Source organism: Lichenostomus cassidix, unplaced genomic scaffold, assembly GCF_008360975.1.
Source record: "Lichenostomus cassidix isolate B80296 unplaced genomic scaffold, HeHo_3.0 HiC_scaffold_578, whole genome shotgun sequence".
Taxonomy (NCBI): Eukaryota; Metazoa; Chordata; class Aves; order Passeriformes; family Meliphagidae; genus Lichenostomus; species Lichenostomus cassidix.
This window is the reverse complement of record NW_028147837.1, coordinates 29,443-48,995: the sequence shown is the minus strand read 5'-3', so window position 1 is coordinate 48,995 and position 19,553 is coordinate 29,443. Positions and strand designations below refer to the sequence as shown.

Below are 19,553 nucleotides of genomic sequence, written 5' to 3'. Positions count from 1 at the left end.
TCCCTTGCAGGTGATGCCTCAGAGCTTCTGATTTTCCCTTCTGCCTCTGCCTGGGGGAGAAGAAGAAATTTTAAAATATGAAGAGTTCACCTCCCAGCTGTGTCTCTTCAGAGCTTTCAGTCTCCAGACTGATTTTGACCTGGTTTTGTGATCTTGCCGAAGTCACCATGCAGAGGTGGAGAAGCCAAGGTGTGTTTTCCCTGTAGCTCCTGAGCAATTTTGGTCAGGAATTTCAGGAATGCCTTGCTGGCGGTTCCCTCTTTAATCTCTAGGCTCTCTCTTCTAATACAGACAGCAAAGAAAGAGTTTAAAATGCTGTTTATTTTTAGGGGAATGTTGAGCATTGAGCTGCAGGTGCCTTGTGCTCCCATCCAATAGGCACAGCTTCATGCTGGAGTTTGGAGATGTGTTAGAAATTGCTGCTGTGCATAAAAACCCACTGAGCACTGTGTTTGTGGCTCCTCAGGAAAACTTCCTTACATTTAGCATGGAATTTATTTGGGTAACTAACAGATGTTGGGTGTTCAGACAGATCCAATGGAATAGATCCTAACAAATAGTAATAAATCATAATTGCAGCTTTCAGAGCTCAGTGATTCCAGGGAGTCACTGGAACATAAATATCAATTCAGGAAAAGCAAACAAATAACTTCGACATTTTTTTGTTTTTTCACAGAGCTGCCATGAGGAAGCAAAGCATCATTATTGTTTCTTTCAGTTCTCAGCATAAAAGGAAGTAACACTTAATAAAAGCCATTGGCTGCAAGATTTCATAAGAGAGAGAGAGAGAGAGGCAGAGGGAAAGAACGAGCAGCATGCTGTGGAAAAGCAGGTGTGACTCCTGAACAAACTGCACTTTGCCACCCTGTAGGATTCTGATGAAACAAACAGGATTTCCCCAGCCATGGATAACCCGAGAACACAAGAGAGTTTCTCGCAGGTAAAGGCAGAAGGTGATGTGGTTTGGGTGGAAGTGAGCAGAGCTGGAGGTGGTTTGTCAGAAGGTGGGGATGGTTTGAGCTCCACTGGCAGGAATTTGGAGTTGTTTGGTGTAATGGGCTGTGATGGGAGATGAGCTCAGACTGCTCTCATCTATCAGACAGTGTTTGCAGGAGATGTGCAGGAGGTGATATTTTGCTGTGCTTTATTCTGGAGGAAGTTGAAATGTGTGAAGTTTTCCTTGCTGCAAGGAGAGAAAATCAGTCTTCCTCTTGCCATGCTAGAGAGGATTTATCCACACTCTATCTTATCTGCGCTAAAAATTTCCATAAGGTAATTGGAGGGGAGAAAAAGTGGTTTGTATTGTAGGCAAAAGCAGTCTTTGGATAATCCCACTGGAATCTAAAGTGATTGATATGCCAGAATTGAATATACATCAGCTGGCAGCGCTGTGGGTCTGTCAGAGCTCCTGCCACACACGGAGAGTTGTAGCTCTCTGCTTGTTCCAATATTTGCATGTTTGGAAATGAGTTACCTGGAGAATTGAGAGGTGCAAAGCTCCTCTCTGGCTGAGACAGCTGATGGGGCTGGCAAGGGAAAAGAGCAATCAGGGGAAAGAGTGATTAGGGAAAAGAGCAATTAGGGAAAAGAATAATTGGGGAAAAGAATAATTGGGGAGAAGAAGGATTGTGTTGCACGTGGGTTGGGAAGGGTTTGAGTTCTCCTGGCTGGCACAGGGTGAGCTCTGGGGAGATCCAGCCCTGTTTGCAAGGCTCTCCTTGCTCCTCCAAAATGAGAGATTTGCTGTCCCAGGCTCTGGAGAGCCCCAGAGCAATAAACGAGGGGGAAACCTATTTCCTGCTCCTTGGTTTGTCATGGGGAACAGGGCAGGGCTGCCTGTGGTTCCCTGACCCAGCAGCCTCCTTCCCCAGGAGGTCTGGAGCAGCACAGGGGATCCAAATGTGAATCCTGGAGCTTGGTAGACAATAATTGCTGCAGCAATTATTGATGATGAACTCACAGCTGCCATCCAGCAGGGAGGATGCTGAGGAGCTGGGATGTGTCAGGAGAAGCTGTTGGTGTCACAGGGGCTGGAAAGGCACAGCCCCAGCCTGGGAATGTCCTCCCTGTCTCTGCTGGGCTGTCATGGCTTGGCACAGACCCAGGCAGGAGTGGCACCTCGTGGATCTCTGCTCCTCCCTGCCGTGCTGCTGGGGAGGTCAGGGCAGCCCAGATGTGGGAACAGCCAGATGTTTGCCACCAGCAAGGGTTTTACATGAGCGAGGAGCAGCAAACAGGAAACCAGGGCCAGCTGGTGCCACTTTGCACTGACTTTCACTCCCCCAGGCCTGCAGCGAAGCACAGAGCTCAGCTTGGACCAAAATATCCACCAAAAAAAAAAAAGAGAGAGAGAAACGTGTGTTCAACTTTTTGTGAACTGCTTTTCAAAGCTGGCTCGGTGTCTTGCTGAGGCTTTTCATCTGAGCCTTTGAGAGCTGAGAAGATCATGGTGCAAGGTGGAATGGCTGTCAGACCTTTCCCTTTCCCACCCTGCTTCCCTTTAATCAACTCCTTTAAAGTGCTTTATCCCCATGGCTTTCCCCTACAATTTTCATTAGGCTTTTTCTTAAAGGCCACCTCTCTCAAGTGATTGATTTTTTCCCCCCCTTTTTTTTTTTTATGACTTCCCTGGTCTGTTCCAATGGAGCTTAAAGTGGATTTTCAGTGAATACTTACCGAGGGATCAATTCCATTTAAATAATGCCAGATGATTCCATTTCCTGAGGAATCTGTCCCTGTTTGGAAAATCTTGTGTCTTTTATAGGCAAGTGTTGAGAACATGACAAAACCATTTACACAAAATCTGTTGGAGTTCAGGAGGAGATGCACTAGGAGAAATAACGTCCTATTTTTACCTCATTATTTTGCTAGGATGATTTATTAACAAACCAGAATCCTGGAGAAAGGAAAAGTCAGGTCAGAAATGTTACATCAACAGATGAATGCTTTTTTTTTTTTTTTTTGGATAATTTCTTAGTCCGTGTTGTGATGAGAACATAATGAAGGGTTTGTTCATTAAATGTTCCAACTAATTAATGTGAAACTCGTGGAGCCCCTGCACCCTCAGTTAAACATGCATTAAATCAGTGCTGCATCCTCCCTGCTGCACTTCATACCTGCTGCTTAGCAGGTGTTAATGTGATTTAATAAACCTCCAGCATAATGAAATGAGTCTTGTTCAGCATTTAATAATTTTAGCAGCCCAGTTCTTGCTTGATAGGAATCTTTTTTTTATAAGACACGAGGGCACAGGATGAGATTGTGAGCCTGTGAGCAGGAAGATGCTTGTTCTTCTCCAAAATAATTAGATGTCACTGTTAAGTAGCCCAGCAATCTTTGTTTCTTCACAAGATTAATCTGACTATCACATTAATAAGCAAATATGATAATCCTTGATACTCCTCATCACTGTGGATTATTTCAATTCCTGCAGCTAAAGGCACAGAATGTTATTATTTTAGCAGCAAACTGAACTGCTCCTCTCTGAGCCACCTTTATTCTATTTCAGTCCATTTTTTTAGCAGAGCATTTAAATTACACCTCACTACACCAACAAATTGCTAGGTAGGTTCACTCCTAAGTGTTGTTTTGAAATCAAGTCTAATTTAAAATATTCAGGCCCCAGGCTGTGGTGATGCTGAGGCTGTTGGTTCTGCTAAAGCAGCTCATGGTCCTTGAAAGAGAGATTTCCAGGGAGCAGCTCTGCCTTGGAAACACAAGCTCGTAGGCTGGGTGGAGTTTTCCAAAATTTTGAAATCTCTGCTTGCCCCATTCCCCTGGGAAAGCAGTGAAATCACCTGTTCTGAGCTAAAGTGCAAAACAAGTGTGCAAAACGTGGCTCAGAGAAGGAGCAGCTGAGATGTGGCACAAAGCATTTGTTTAATTGTTCCGAAGGATGTTCAGTGCTGGGAGATTCCTGAGTTTTCCCTGGATGGCTCAGTGTTATCCTGACTGTTTCCCAAGCATCTCAGCAGGACCTCTTTGGCTGTAATTTATCTTTTATTTCCTCTTTTCCTTCCCTTTTGGCAGCAGGTATTTGTGAACCTCCTGCCTGCCTCACCCTCCTCCAGGTCTGAAATCCCAACCCTCCCTCTCTTCCCTCATAAATCCCATTTTTCCAGAGCTCTGATTACCCTCATTGTCCTGCCATGCTCTCCTCCAACCCTTTTCTGGAAAACTTCCCCCTTATTCCAGCAGAATCCTCTGTCACTGCTGAGCTCTCTGTGTTCTGCTGCTGCCTGGAGTCTCCCAGAGGGAAATTCCCTTTTATTGCAATGTTGGGAGCTCGTGTCACTTTGCAAGCTGCTCCAACTTCTGGGCTTTTTCTGCAAAAAAAAAAATCTGTTCTTCAGCCCTGCTTCTGAAGCTGGCAGCTCCTGCTGAACATCCAGATTTTATTTTTTCCCCCTTTCTTGCTGAATTATAGATTATTGCTGCTCTCCTTTGTCGAGGTTGTTTGGAGTTGGAATCCACCTCACAGTTCTTTCCACAAAATCTGTAAATTTAATGATCTCCAGTCCTTCAGCAGGTCACTGATGGAACAGTGAATATACAGAACAAAGTCAGTCTCCCGTGCAAGCAGCAATACTCAGTTTATCTTTGGAGTTTCCACAGTGAAATTCCAGGAATTACTTTCTAATTTTCATTTCTGGATGGATTCTCAGAGCTGCTGGAGCAGGAGAGTCCATGCTGGTCTGTGGAGTGGTGATTGAGGGAAAATCTAAACGGTTTGCCTCATGTGACACCTAGAAAATGTCATTTTTTTTTCAGAGGGAATTTTAAGAAATTTTTTATTAAGAATTTATAAATTTAGAATTGATAAAGAATTTATAAATTTATTAAGAATTTATAAATTTATAAATTTAATTTATAAAATTAAGAAATGTTAAGGCTTAGAGATTCCTCAATATGGTGATGTTTTCAATGCTGAAAATAGGTAAAATTATTGGTACATGGCTGTGCTGTGGACGTGTCACTGAGCACCAGTTTATATCTTCGTATTTTTGAGAATAGTTCTTTGAGATTTTTGATCTTGTTATAATCAATCCCTCCATACCTTTACACCAGTAAGAAATAAATTACAATAAAATATCTTTGGCCTCCTCCAGCTCCTCCTGGAAGTGGCAGAATTCCCAGGGTTTTCAAGGAAATCAAGCTGGTGCTTGATGAATACCTTCTGCTTTGAATAAATGTTGACAGATACTATTCAGCCAGATATGGATCTGAAAAAAAAATAATGCAAAACATGATTACAGATGGGTAATTTATTTGATGAATAGCAGCTCTGGTTGACAAATAATATTAGTCTGTCTCTAGGCCTGGCTACAGAAGATGGCATTGCCACATAAAAATATCCCATCTGTCACCTGCATTGATATTTCATGGAAATTAAAGGTGAAGGTTCCCCAGTCCTGGGAGAAAACCACTCCCCTGGAAATATCTGGGAGCACTCAGCACCTTTTGGGCCAAATTCCAACCTGGTGAAAGGGAATAAATTAGGAAGTTGATCTCACCAAGCTGGGGCTTTAAGGAAAATCCAGATTGTGTCTGTTAAAGCAATCCAGATTGAAATCACTTAAATTGCACATTCCACGTGCAGGCAGGGTGAAGTCCACTCAGATTTATGTCCCTAAATTAATGAGAATTCTGTAAAAAACTGTGTAGCTCTGACCTGTCCCTTTCCTCTTGGGCTGAGCCTCCTTTTCCTTGCAGCACTGCCCTGGCAGTGCCAGAGGGAGATGCTGCTGGCAGGGCAGAGGATTTGGGACAAACCCTCTCAGAATTTGGGACAAACCCCCTCAAGATTTGGGACAAACCCCCTCAGGATTTGGGACAAACCCTGTCAGAATTTGGGACAAACCCTCTCAGAACTCTTCCCTCCTGGGCTCTGCCCACCCAGGAGCTGCTGCACCTCCTGAGCAGATGAGGATGTTCAATGTTGAATCAGGACAAGTGTCAGGAATGCTCAACAGTGAAAAGCTTGGCTGGAATGGAATCCAAACTGCTCCTCTCTGGCACAGGGAGCAGGGTTTGTGGGTGAGCAGGATTTGTGGGTGAGCAGGCTTTGTGGGCACAGGAGGTGATGGAGCTGGGGGCACAGGAGCTTTGATCTCCCAGGTGGCCCTGAAATGATGTCTCACTGAGCTGTGCTGGGCTTGGTGACACTGTGGTGACACTGTGTGCAGGGCTGTGGGGCCACCTTCCTGCTGGGTGTCTCCATGGATGGACATTCACACTTTCCAGGGGGATTTCTGCATTAAATTGCTGTCATATAATCTGGATCCAGGTGGGATGGGTCAAAGAATGAGAACAAATTCCTCTGCAGGCAGTGCAGGGAAAGGATTTTCAGGTGACAGGACAGGTCTGAATTGTCCCCTGGAGAAGCCCAGGGGTCTCAGGTGGCTGCACAAGACTCAGAGCCATTCTGTGACCCTCTGGGGGTGTGAAGCAGGGTTTATTGGGGGGGTAAGATTTAGGAAGAAGAGCCAGAGGAGCACATTTGGTGTTTTATCCTTGAGCAATCCTCCACATCCCTTGTTCCTCCCACTGCCCTGCTCAAGAACAATTTGGGTGATGTGTTTTTAATCCCTTTATCCTCACTGGATCTTGGAAAGTCTGGGATCATTCCAGAATATTTCCCCAGCACGAGGAAAACCCTCTGTGGGTCCTTGGGGGGCTCCTGTGGGGCTGTGCTGGGAGATGGAGAGAGAAGGCTCAGTGCAGGGCAGCTGCCCAAAACAAGCCAGAAATCTCCTCTCTCCCCCCTCAACACATTTTACTCCAGGTCAATATGCAAAAAAAAAACATGCAAAGCTCACCTCTCCTCCCAGGGAATATCTGGAGCCACACACTCTTCCTGCAATTGTGAATTCTTTCAAGTCCCTTGTGTGGCTCGACTGAGTTTGGGGTGGGTGGTGAAAGTTTAATTAATGTTTTCAACAAGCTGTTGACCCTGGCAGGTGGCTGAGTGCATTATTAACACAATCTCGTGGATTTCCCTAATGTGCCTGCTGTATAATAGAAGAATTGAATTTTTTTTCTGAGTTTTGTTACCCAGTCTGGTATAAAAAAACATTTAGTTTTGTTGCTCCAGTCGCATTTTGTTAGGCAGTATAACACAGGCTGGCTAAGTGGCATTTTGGGGGATAATATGACAAATTTTGTTTCTTTTTGAGAAAAATAGGACCAAAACAAACACATGACAGAATTTCTGTCATGCTGAGAGAAAAGACCAATAGATACAAACTGATAAAGGTCAGGGTTTGATCCTGGAGTCTTGTTTGCCAGTAAAAACACCATGAAAACATGAGATTGTCAACAGCCTAAGTGAGCCAGACAGGCTTCTGACAAATAATTCTGACAGTTCTCATGGGCTGAAAAATGCCTTTTTTGCCTCTCTTGCCTTTGGAAATGTTTCCCTCCTGCTTACAGATGTGCAGAGGGTTGAGAGAGGTGTAAAACAACAGGGGGCTGTTGGAAATAACCTTTTATAGAGGTTAAATAATGATATTAAAATATATAAATAAATATATAAATAAAAACAATAATAATAAATAGATAAGAAATAATAATAATAAACATATAACTATATAAATAAATATATAAATAAGAATAAATATATAAATAAAAATAAATAATAAATAAAAATAAAAGAGAGGTTTTGTGTGCTCCCTGGGGAGTGGAGTCTGTCAGGGTCTGACTTCCTAACAAACCTTCCTGAGTTTAAACACACAGAATGATTTGTTTCTCTTCTGTAAACGTTTTTCCCCTCATCCATTATTAAGCAATTGAAGATGTTCCCTGTTGCTTTCATGTCTTGGGCAGAAATTCATTTGAGTCCAAAGGAGACTTTGGTGAAGGTAAGGAGAAGGAAGAGTTGAATATTGAGTTGAATGCCTTCCTTTCTGCACTTAAAAAAACAAAAAAAATTTTAAAAATTAAATTTTAAAAAATGAAATTTTTCCCCTCCAAAGGCTGTGGCAATGCCTTTCCTGCCCTGTGACAGCTGCAGCTCTCCATCCCTGCTAAATTCCCTTCTTTTTTCTTCTTTTTCCTTCTTTTTTTCTTCTTTTTTCTTCTTTTCTCTTCTTTTTTTCTGCTGGATTCCTGTTTGCCATTGCAGCCCCACCTGCTGCACTCAGAACTGACAGAAATTCGGGTGTGAGTTTATTAGCAGCTCAACCTCCTGTTTGGGTAGAAAAAAGGGGAAGTGCAGAGCTGGTTTTTCACGTGCTTCACTAATTCCCCGTGGCAGCTGCACCTCCTCACTCCAGCAACAATTTACCTTCTCTTCGCCCTGAAAATTTCCAATGCTCCTGATTTGTCTTTCATGTTGTCTTGCATGCAGGACTTCACACTCAGGGTAAGACAGACCCGTGAAAAATGGATGTTTTCACTTCTCGCCAGGGGTTCTGACAGGGAAAGGTTTCCCCCTGGCAGTTCTGTCTCCAGCTATTTCCACCACATCTTCCACAGTTGTAAAAACCCCTGTGGGTTTGATATCCTGTGGACTTTCAGCAGGTTTCAAAGGGAGATTTTATTGGCTGGGCAGGTGGTCAGTAGGGCATCAAATATGAATGAAATTGGAATTTCATGGCAGCTCCCGTGGTTGTTGTGAGCACTCTGCATCCTCCATAGCCAGGTGAAAAACCAGTCTCTAAAAACATTTGATTGACTTTCTTCTTCTTTTTTTTTTCCCCTCAGTTAAGCCAGGAAAAAATCCTCAAAATTATGAACATGGTGAAAAACAAAGAAGTGAGCATTGAGGGAGCTCTGCACTTGGCACAGAGGGAGGTGTGTGCTGAAAAGGTGAGGCAACTCCTCTGATCTGTTCTGTGAGATGCTCAGATATCTGAGGATATTCTGGAGAGAGAGAGAGAGATCTGCTGAGGTGAGGAGCATCTCTGGATTGCTTCAGGGATGGGAAAACTCAAACATCCCCAGTTTGTAAGCAGACAGGACAGGGAGGAAGGGCTGGTGGAATTCCCACCCAGCAGAGATGTCTCATCTCTGAGATGTTCAGCTGAATCCATGGAGTGCTGCCTGGGATTGAGCTGAGCTGAACAGAAACTTTGTGCTCCACTGCTTTGTGTATGAATTTAAAAATTCTGGTTTACAATAACCCATCCAGAATAAAATTCCATCCTCCTTACACTGGCAGGTTTAGAACTGTGGGCATAAAACCAAGTTGCAAGTTCCATCTATCTCCACGTGGAATTCCTCTGCAAAGCTTCCAGTGCTGTTTCTGTTCACAAAAACAGATTTCCCCTGAGAACAGCAGGATTTTTTGGCCAAACATTATCCTGGTGTTGGATGTGCTGCTGATTTCTGTTCTGTTTTCCAGGATTTGTTAACTGGCTCACAATTCAACTTCATTATCTACAAATACAAACACTACCGCTGGCAGAAACGGATTTTGCAGGTAACTTGGAAAATTCTCACTTTTGGTGCAGCACATAAAAATATATTAAAGCAAACTTGTGTCAACAGCACCTGATGGGGATTTCCTGGTTCCATGAAGTCAGGGATAAAGTTTTCATATTTTTTTCTGGGATTTTAATAAAATTTCTTGTCGTTTGGACAAAAATTGATAATGAGCAAGTCCAAATGAGTAAGCTAGAGGGTGGTTTTTGCTACAATTTAACTATGCAGATATAATCTCCTTATTTCCATCAATATCCACTAGTTTTTTTTTTTTTTTAATTAAAAGATCATTTGGTTAGACATAACGTGAAGAAAATGAAGAGAGGTGTAGCAGATGTGGAGGTTATCAGCCTGGGAATCTGGAATAGCTCAATTTCAGTTCTCTAATCACCAGCAGCCTTCAAAAGTCAGAGATAATCAGGAGAAAGGTTCTGCTTTGGAGGTTTCCTGCTAGAAACAGGACGGAGGGAAAGACCACATTTGGGGTGTGATCTGCACGAACAAGTTTTGAACTCAGAAATGTTCTAAACACCTTCCCTGCATTGCTGGGGTGAGGATTGAAGGAGTGAGGAACTCAATCCCTGCCCAGGTGGTTCTGCCATTGGTTTGTGCTGAAGGGGAAGTTTCTGCACTAGGTTTGGTGAGATGAGGAGAATTTAAAAAGAAGCAATGATTCAGAGTGATGAGAAATTGATGCTTATTCATCAGAAGAGATGTGGGAGCACAGCTTATGAAGAATATCTGTTTGTTTGGTGACTAAAACATTGAGTAGTATTTTTGTCATGGAATGGAATTTAAAAATTCTGTTTATTCTATTATTTTATCTAAACACCTTCACACGGTAACATAGGGATGCTGCATTTACCTTCTAACAATGAATAGTGATAGCCTCAATTAATGCAGAATTTTCCATTCCAGCTCGATTTCAACACCAGGACCATCTTTAACATCGAGAAGGGGATCATCAAGAAGCAGTTCCCTTTCTCCCAGGTGAAAGGCTGCGAGGACTCGGAGAGGAGGCGTTTCAGCATCGCCTTCCACGGGCGGCAGCACTACGAGCTGGAGGCTGTGTCCCTGCAGGACAAGAGGAAGGTCAGCTTGTCCCCTGTCCCTGGCAGGCTGGGGATGGCAGGGTGGTGGCACCCAGCAGGTCCCAGCGTGGCTGAGCGTTGTGCAGGCACAAGGATGGCTTCATTCCGTGGGTGTTTGGGGATGGAGAAATGGGAATGTGAGCTCAGGGTGGAGTTTGGCCTCGGGATTTTGGCACAGTTCATGGGGAGGTAAAGCCAGCTTGAGATGTGGTGTCCAAGTGGGGACAGTTCTGCAGCTCCATCTTGGGTAGAACTGCTCTGGCAGTGTGTGAAAACGAACAAACAAAATGGGGATGTGCACAGCTGAGTCCAAATTGGAATTTTCTAAGCGCTTTTTCTTCTCTGAATAAGATATTTGTTAAAATGCTCGATTTTAAGGGTGAATGAGGATCATCCTCATGCTGAGAGAAGAGCCATTGGTTCATCTTTGAGCATTGCCTGAGATTTTTGGCTGAATCAATCGAGTGCTGCTTGGGCTTGAGCTGAGCTCAACAGAGACTTTGTGCTCAACTGCTTTGTGTATGAATGAAAAAGTTCTGGTTTACAGCAACCCCTCCAGAATAAAATTCTGTTCTCCTTACTCTGAGAGCTTTAGAATTGTGGGCATAAAACCAAATTGCAATTAAGTAGTTTTGCACCACAGACAGACCTGATTTATTTTATGTTGATTTATTTTACCCATTTGGCTGTGGCTTATGGTGTCGTCTGTCATCTTTGTACTTGTAAAATCCAACTATTGGTGTCTTACCAAGGGGAACTAATATGGAAAGTATTTTTCTCTGCTGCCCCTTTTTATCTAGATAATCTACCTTCTGAGCAGAGTTCTCCAGAGCAACTCTTACAAGAAAGCAGCAGAGTCCTGCTCTGGCAGAGCTGCAGAGTGTGATGTGATCCACGAAGGGCTGCTGGACTGGCAGCAGAACTCCTCAACCTCCTCTGAATGGGTGAAGTACGAGCTCTGGGATTTGTTAACATTTCTGATGGATGCATTCTGATTTCGTTGAGCTGATAATAAGTTCATTATTGACTTTCTTATTGAAGTGTAAAGGTTGATGGCAAATCTGGATGAGATGAGAGCACTGCAGTGAGCTGTCAGTGCAGTGAGACCCAAAAACCCAAAGCTGTGGTGTGATCTGGAGCTGCTGTGAGCATTGGCATCACAAAGCTGTGATGCTGATGATGCTCAGGAAAATTTTAATGCTGGAACTTGGTTTTTCTCATGATTTTTCCCTCCATTCTCAGGAATGCAATGGTTTTCCATGGTTTGCTCCTCATTCTGCAGACAAACCACTCCTCCCTGGGACAGCTCCTAAAATACCTGGAAATTGCTTTTACCATCACAGGGGAGAAAGAGAGAGGAAAAGGAATTCTGTCTAGCAAAAGCTAATGAAAAAAGAATTCACGTTGTAATTATCTGCACAGGGCAATTATCTCCAAAGCCTTCCCAGTTCACAGAAGATGATTTTAATTGTTTTTAAAAGGCTACCACTGTATGTCTTGTAAGCACTATCCTCAAGTGTGTCTGGGATTTGTTACCTTGCAACACTGAACGGGTTTGTTAACAAACAAAAATTGATTTTTGTTTATCTCGTGAAGCAAAGCCTTTGTTGTTTTCTTCTTGATATTAATCCTCTCTCTTTCTCCTTTATTTTTGGCCAAGTAAGTGATGGTGGAAACATCTGGAGATCCGATTAAACCATAAGTCCCTGCCTTGAAGAAAGGAGAGATCAATAGAACTGCCAGCTCCATTAAACAATTCTTATCACTGTGACTGTTTGGGTGGGAAGAGATGCAGTTTATATTTTATGTTTAATTCGTTCTGGAGCAGCTGAACTTATTTAAATTCCTCACAGAGCATCTTAATCAACCAGCCACACCTCGAGGAGAGAGCAGAGGTTTGATAGAACTGTCAGGATGATAAAGAAAGGCAGAAACCCTCCAGAAAAATGAGGAGGCAAATGCTTAAATAAGAATAAAACCCACATACAGTAAAGCCCAACCTGACAGGGCAGAATTGCAGAGGAGAGGCTGGAGCAGAGGATTCTGCTGGAGTGGAAGCTCTGTGTGGACAGACAATTTCTTCCAGGGTTAATTATAATTTAAAGAGGTTTTCCCCAAATTTCAGCTTCCATGGAGTAACAGGATTTCCAGGAGAGAGGGATATTGGGGTAATGGATTGGGAGCTCAGTTTGGTTGTTTGTTTAGAGCTTGCTGGAGTGAAACCTGGAAGACACAGAAACTCTGAAATCTTGTCACATCAGGCACTGTTCAGTCACACAGTGGATTCCTTTAAAAGCTCAGAGTCCAAAGGATCCACTATCTAAAAAAACGAGGAATAAATGGAGTGGGAGGGACAGAGCTTGGCTAGAATATTATCAGGAGTTGGGTGATTTTTAATTGCTGGTCAGGTTTTAGCTGTAGCTCTCGCTGGGCATGGCAGGCTGATTAGATTTTGTGTCACACTTTATTTCAGTGTCAGATGAGAAGAAGAAACTCTCAAATAAGAACATCTCAGAGATTCCATGCTTTACTATTGATATTTTGGGCTGTTCCATGGGGGATTTATTGCCATTAGGAAGTCAATACTTTTCCAAGCTTTCCCCAGGGCCAGGCTGTGTGAATGAGGAGTCAAAGAGGGATGTTCTGTGTCTCCATCCATCCCTTCCCTTGTCCTGCAGGTGCTTGGCTCAGCTGCGGGAAGGAGAGCTGGCTCTGCACTGCCTGGGGCTGGGGGGAAGGAGCCACCCTGCCGAGCCTGCAGGAGCCACCATTCCCCTGGCAGCTGGCAGTGTGGGTGTCAGCAGGGACACCGGGGGCTCCAGCTTCTCCCTGCAGACCTCAGAGCACCATTACTTGTGAGTACAAGTGGTAATTAATGATGTGTTAAAGCACAGCTATACTGTGGGCAAGGTGAGGCAACAGAGGGCATCAATGTTCCAGGGTAAAATAACAACACTGAGAAATGGAGAAATGAGGCCATCAGAATTACACCAGAATTACACAGATCACTCCTCCCACTGCTCTGCAGAGATTTGGGGAGGATTTCTGGGAGGAATCCCGAGTGGAACTGAGCTGACAGACTGAAATCCTGTCCCCAGCAGCAGTGGAGGTGTCGTGTCAGGAGCCAGGAGGAGATCCTGGTCCAGCTGCTGGGCCAGATGTGAGTGCCTGGGCAACACTCCGGGCTGGGGTGGCACTCTGCCCCCTGCCCAGGGTGGGCAGCAGGGACAGCGAGGAGCTGCAGAGTCACACACAGCCAAACCTCACCTCTCCAGCCTCAAACACACCAACAACTAACTCTGGGAAGGTCAGAGCAGCAGCACTGACCAGTGCAGCTGCTGAGCATCACTCTGCTCCCATCAGGAATAGCTGGGGCTGGGCTGGGCAGGAGTTATCCACATTCCTGCTGGTTTTAGTTTCCATCCTTCCCTTGCAGGTTCCGGATACCCCTGACAGTGCAGAACAGCAGGCCAGGGGCTGCTGGCAAGCTGCAGGAGGAGTGGGTGTCTCTGCTGGAAAGGCACTGCCAGCTGGGCCACACTGCCACCCTGCCCCAGCAGGGCTCGGGAGGATGCAGCAGCCCCGAAGCTGATTATGAGGAATTTACTGTGCCTGTGAATGAGGAGAAAGAGGACACTCCCTGCCTGGGTGGGAGTTCTGCAAGGAGCAGCCTGAGCAAGCCTTGGATCCCCTTGGCACAGCCTGAGGAGGGAGAGGCAACCCCAGCTGTGCCAGCTGTGCCAGATGTGCCAGCTGTGCCAGCCCTGCCAGCTCCCAGCTGCAGGGCAGAGGCTCCCCCAGCCCCCCCTGCCCTCCCCCAGCCCTGCAGCCCCTCCCCAGCAGCCAAGAGAACCAAAGCCTTTCACTGGGATGTTGTTCCTTGTGACAAGGTGAGCATGAACCCCACGGGAGCTGGGAAAGGAAAAACCGAAATACCTTCCCTGTATTCCATAAAAATAGATGGAATAGGCAGTTATAAAATCCAGCTGTGCCACCAAACGGCCTGGCTGCCCTTCCCGTGCTTGGATGGAACAAAAGGCCTCTGTTCTCCTGGCTCTCTGTTTACCCTGTGTCCCTGCTGTATTTTTAGATTCCCAAGTCGGTGTGGGGATGGTGTGACCCCTGCAAGAGGAAAATAGATGTTCCCAGGCTCTGTGAGCAGTTCCAGATCCAGGACACGGCAGTGCTTTTGGGCAGTGAGCCTGCAGTGAATCAGCACATCCTGCTGGACAGAAAAGTTGCACATAACTTCAGTGAGTGGATGAATGAGGGCTCTGTGCTCCTCTCTGCAGCCCTGGGCTGAGCTCTGCCTGCATTTTCTATTTGTGCTTTCTGCCATTCAGCAGGCAGTGACCAAGGTCGTGTATAAATCATCTTTTAATTCTCTTTATAAGAAAGGCAACCGTGGCTCAGTTCCTCCCAACGTGGTCCTTGATAATGCAGAGATGAAGCCTCAAGCTGCTTCTGTCCTACAAAACCTGGGGGTTGCACTGAGCTGGGATGCTGCAGCCTTGGGGCAGAAGTGTAAAATCACCCACCACACCTGGGTAATCCAGTTCAGCCTCTGCCTTCAAAGGCTGTCCGAATTCTCTGGGCTGCAAAGTCAACAGGAGCAGGTTGGGAGGCAGAAATTGGAGTTCTGGGCTGCTCTGGGGTCAAGAAATTCTCCTAGTGCCCTGTGAGAATGAGCAAACCCCATGGCCTGTGACAAATCAATACCTTCCCTAATCTCCATCAACATTGGGATTTCTGCTCTAAGGAGCTCATAGTGAGAATTCCTGGTCTCCCTGCTGAATTTGATGCTGAATTACAAGGACAGGGCCTTGATTATTAAGGAGGATAATAAATTATAATTAATAATAATAATTCAGGAGAATTATAATTAATAATTAAGGTGGGTTGGTGTGAGAAGCCTTTGGGGCAGCTCCAGCTCAGGACACAGCAATTCCTGTTTTTCCCTCAGGCTGTGAGCAGAATCCTCTTCCTGATCAGAATCTTTTGCTCTCCCATCTCAGGTGGGATTTTCCCAAAAGCTGAGCTAGAGCAGAGCTAATGAAGCAGCTCAATGCCCAGTCCTGCTCCTCCTAATCAAATATTGTAAAGGTCTTTCCATTCCTTTGATGACAAGCAGCAGATATTAAAGGAGCAGGAGTAATTGTTCTCCAGACATCACTCTGATTTTTGGTACAAAGATGCCTTTCCCAAAAATTTCTATAAGCTAGAGATGCTTTGAGAAGTGTTACACATGTAAAGAATTTGGGGCAGTTCATCGTGGAGTTTTAATTATTTCATCTTGATGAATATTAATGAGAAAAAAATGTGTTTTGGAGAGCGGGTAAAGTTTTAATTGGGCAATGTAAATGGAGATAACTTGGAATTATTGCATCCCTTGACTAACAATTTGAAGGGTTAAAAGGAAGAGTGATAGGAAAGTGCTGCTGCAGATAAAAGAACCTTGTAACAGCACTTTTATCTACTAAATCATTGCAGTTTCTTTGAGGAAATGTCTTTCTTTTGCTTTGCAAATTGCACCATTCTTCCTTTTGATCCTGTTCCTCTTACAACGTTTTTCACTGGGACATTCTACATCCATTTCTTAATCCTATCCTCATCAGCAAGAGTTTTGCCAGATCCTTATTCTAATGAACATTACTTAGATCAGAAGTTAATTTGATCCTGAGAATTCTGATTAATCTTCCTGCAAGTGCTGCAAAGCATGGTCCTTGAATTAATGAGTAAGAAGATGAAGCTCCAAAAATGCCAGCAGGTTAAAAATTCTGGAGAATTGGAGTGGAGTTGTGAGCAGCAGAGGGAAATGAGAGCTCTGGGAGATCTCCACACTGAATTCAAGACCATTGTATGGGAAAATACAAAAAAAAGCTGAATTATCTCATGGATTCTTGTAGAAAAAAAATAAATTTCTGCCATACAGGGAGCAGATATCAATAAGAGACAAGAAAAACATCCTCAGATTTGTTTTTCCTTGACCACTGCTACGTAAATTGAACAAAAATACAAAGACTGATTTATTGCCTTATAATAGCAGCTGCTAGATATCTTTTTCTGTTTGTTATTTTTCTTTGCTTTCCTTTTAAAAATCGGCTAAGCACAGATGCGATATTTTGTTGATTTTCCTTCCCCCTGACCATTTCCTTCTGAGTGATCAAAGAATCCTTTTTCTCCAGACATTTTCCTTAAAAGTTTCCGGATCCAACCGAGCGAGCTGAAGGAAAAACTGTACATCATCCACGAGGAGAGCGGTGGGCTCACCGATGAGCAGATCAGAGCACTGAGGAGGTAATTTTTGGGGGGAATTGTTGGTTTCTGGGACCTTTTGGAGAAGGCAGAATCTCCTGCAAATAATGGGAATTTCAGGAAAGTTGGTTTGGAGAGGAGGAAGGCAGACAAGTGTTAAAGGAGCTTTCTGGGGTTAGTAATATTAGGAATATTTGTGTGTCTGAGTGGCAGAAATTTGTGGGTTTTAAGGCAGAATGCAAATTTCTGTAGCTACCACAAAACTGAAGAGATTTCAGGAGTGAAAGCAAGCTGTTGGTGTGTGAAATTTGTAGGAGATTTTAACTTTTTGAATGATTCAAGATGAAGAGAGAAAGGAAAGGAGATCCCCAAAGTAGGATCTGTTATACATCCCAATCCCCATTGGATATTTGGGCCATTTTAATAAACATTTTTACCTGTGAAAACTCGATGTGGAACCATCTCTTGCTTCAAAATGAGAAAAAAAAATTGAGAGTTTTGCTCAAAAACAGGGAAAAAGGAGACATTGACAGAGAAAGTGAGGAAGTATCTAATTGATATTCCTACTTCTCAAGGAATCAGTTTAATTTTGGCCTTAAAATCCTGATGTGAATCAGTAATTTTGAAGGAAACACTGACCACACTGTGCTGCTCAGGACTCAATCCTGACACTGCAGATTCAGAACCTCCACACTGCCCAAATTGCTGGGACATAAATCACTGATTTATGGCAGCTGGGCTCTTTGCCACCACACAATAATGATAATAACGATGGCAATGAAGCTTGAAATATTGTATTTTTTCCCTTGAAGTCTTTCTTTGATGGCAATAACGCTGAGGGAGTTTTTCCAGCAGTGGAATGTGTGAGGGATATTGATTGTTGTATTGCTCTATGTTGTATAAAAATTGCAAGGATTCAAACTAAGCCATGTGGGTTCATGGATTCTCTCCCTGGGATTATTATTTCAAAACCAAAAATAGGTTTTGAAAACCAAAACTAGGTTTTGAAAGCCAAAACTAGGAATCCACATGCAAATCCTACACTGAAAGGAAGATTTCTTTTTCCATCCCAAGAGTTGTAAGTGCGACTGAAATGTTGAGCTGCATCTCAAAATGAAGGTTTGGATTGCCAAGGCAGTGGGAATTGAAGGAGAAAATAGATATTTTCATGGAATATCAGCACTGCCAGGTTTCCCTGGGACAAAGCACTGAGGTGCATTTGGGACAACCTAAGGAGGACACCCAACACCTCTGCAGACCCTTCCACTTGATTTGGGTGTCACAGTGGGAGATTTTACCTCTGAAATCTGTGGCCTCCTGTTAATTGTGAACCCCTGGAGTTCAGACAGGACAGCCCAGGGAAACTCCTCTCTGGGCAAACTGCACCTGAGGGTGTCTGAGCCTGGGCAGAATGGCTAAATCTGCTGCTCTAGAGGGAAAAACACTGAAAGCCAAAGCAAACCTTGTATTTCCACATGCAAATCCTGCACTGAAAGGAAGATTTGTTTTTCCATCCCAAGAGTTTTAAGTGTGACTGAAATGTTGAGATGCATCTCAAAATGAAGGTTTGGGTTGCCAAGGCAGTGGGAATTGAAGGAGAAAATAGATATTTTCATGGAATATCAGCACTGCCAGGTTTCCCTGGGACAAAGTATTGAGGTGCATTTGGGACAACCTAAGGAGGACACCCAACACCTCTGCAGACCTTTCCACTGGATTTGGGTGTCACAGTGGGAGATTTTACCTCTGAAATCTGTGACCTTCTGTTAATTGTGAACCTCTGGAGTTCAGACAGGACAGCCCAGGGAAACTCCTCTCTGGGCAAACTGCACCTGAGGGTGTCTGAGCCTGGGCAGAATGGCTAAGTCTGCTGCTTTAGAGGGAAAAACACTGAAAGGCAAAGCAAAGCTTGCATTTCCACATGCAAATCCTGCACTGAAAGGAAGATTTATTTTTCCATCCCAAGAGTTTTAAGTGTGACTGAAATGTTGACATGCGTCTCAAAATGAAGGTTTGGATTGCCAAGGCAGTGGGAATTGAAGGAGCAAAGAGATGTTTTCATGGAATATCAGCACTGCCAGGTTTCCCTGGGCAGGACAGGAGTTCAGACAGGACAGCCCAGGGAAATTCCTCTCTGGGCAAATTGCACCTGAGGGTGTCTGAGCCTGGGCAGAATGGCTAAATCTGCTGCTTTAGAAGGAAAAACACTGAAAGGCAAAGTAAACCTTGCATTTCCCAGGCTGTGACCAGAGCAGAGTGTTCTGCTCACGTGGGTGATTATTGGAAACTTCAAACTTCATTTGATACAGAAACCTCTCAATTTATTGGAAACTTCAGACTTCATTTGATACAGAAACCTCTCCATCGTTCCCTGAGTGATTCTTTGTCCTGATAGCAAAGCACTTCATGTCTCTCTAAACTTCATTTTTTTCAGAGCAAGGAGAGGTTTTTTCTCATTGTGCAAATTCCATTAAAGCTGCATTCATGTGAAAAGATATTTATGGAAAGCACTCTCGTGTTTTTGTGCTTCTATTCTCATGGCTCCCATTGTTTAATGCTTTAAGCTTTAAACCTTCTAGATAATCTGTTAGCTCATTTTTTTATGCATAATGCAGCTAGACAATTTTATGGGGTATCAGACTTCTGATTAAATGAAGATGTTTGCTCTCACCTTTTGCAATATGTTCTATGAATTTGCTTGAAAACTCAAACTATTTTTAATGATGAACAAACACCCTTTCATTTGCCAACAGCCAGCTTATTTTTAAATGAAAATTCTTTTAT

The 19,553-nt window shown here is 43.9% G+C and overlaps 1 protein-coding gene across 1 annotated transcript in view; it reads left to right on the top strand.

Annotated features, from left to right (window-relative positions):
• Positions 1-721: 721 nt before the first annotated feature.
• The window catches only part of LOC146420645 (uncharacterized), a 28,753-nt gene continuing 9,921 nt past the window's right edge, over positions 722-19,553 (top strand). Inside the window, exons 1-9 of the mRNA XM_085048057.1 lie at positions 722-940; positions 8,704-8,808; positions 9,344-9,421; positions 10,342-10,515; positions 11,315-11,463; positions 13,193-13,369; positions 13,951-14,404; positions 14,605-14,767; positions 16,700-16,811. Of these exons, the coding sequence (XP_084904183.1) occupies positions 905-940; positions 8,704-8,808; positions 9,344-9,421; positions 10,342-10,515; positions 11,315-11,463; positions 13,193-13,369; positions 13,951-14,404; positions 14,605-14,767; positions 16,700-16,811 (1,448 nt within the window). The 5' untranslated portion in view covers positions 722-904. The remainder of the gene's footprint in view (positions 941-8,703; positions 8,809-9,343; positions 9,422-10,341; positions 10,516-11,314; positions 11,464-13,192; positions 13,370-13,950; positions 14,405-14,604; positions 14,768-16,699; positions 16,812-19,553) is intronic.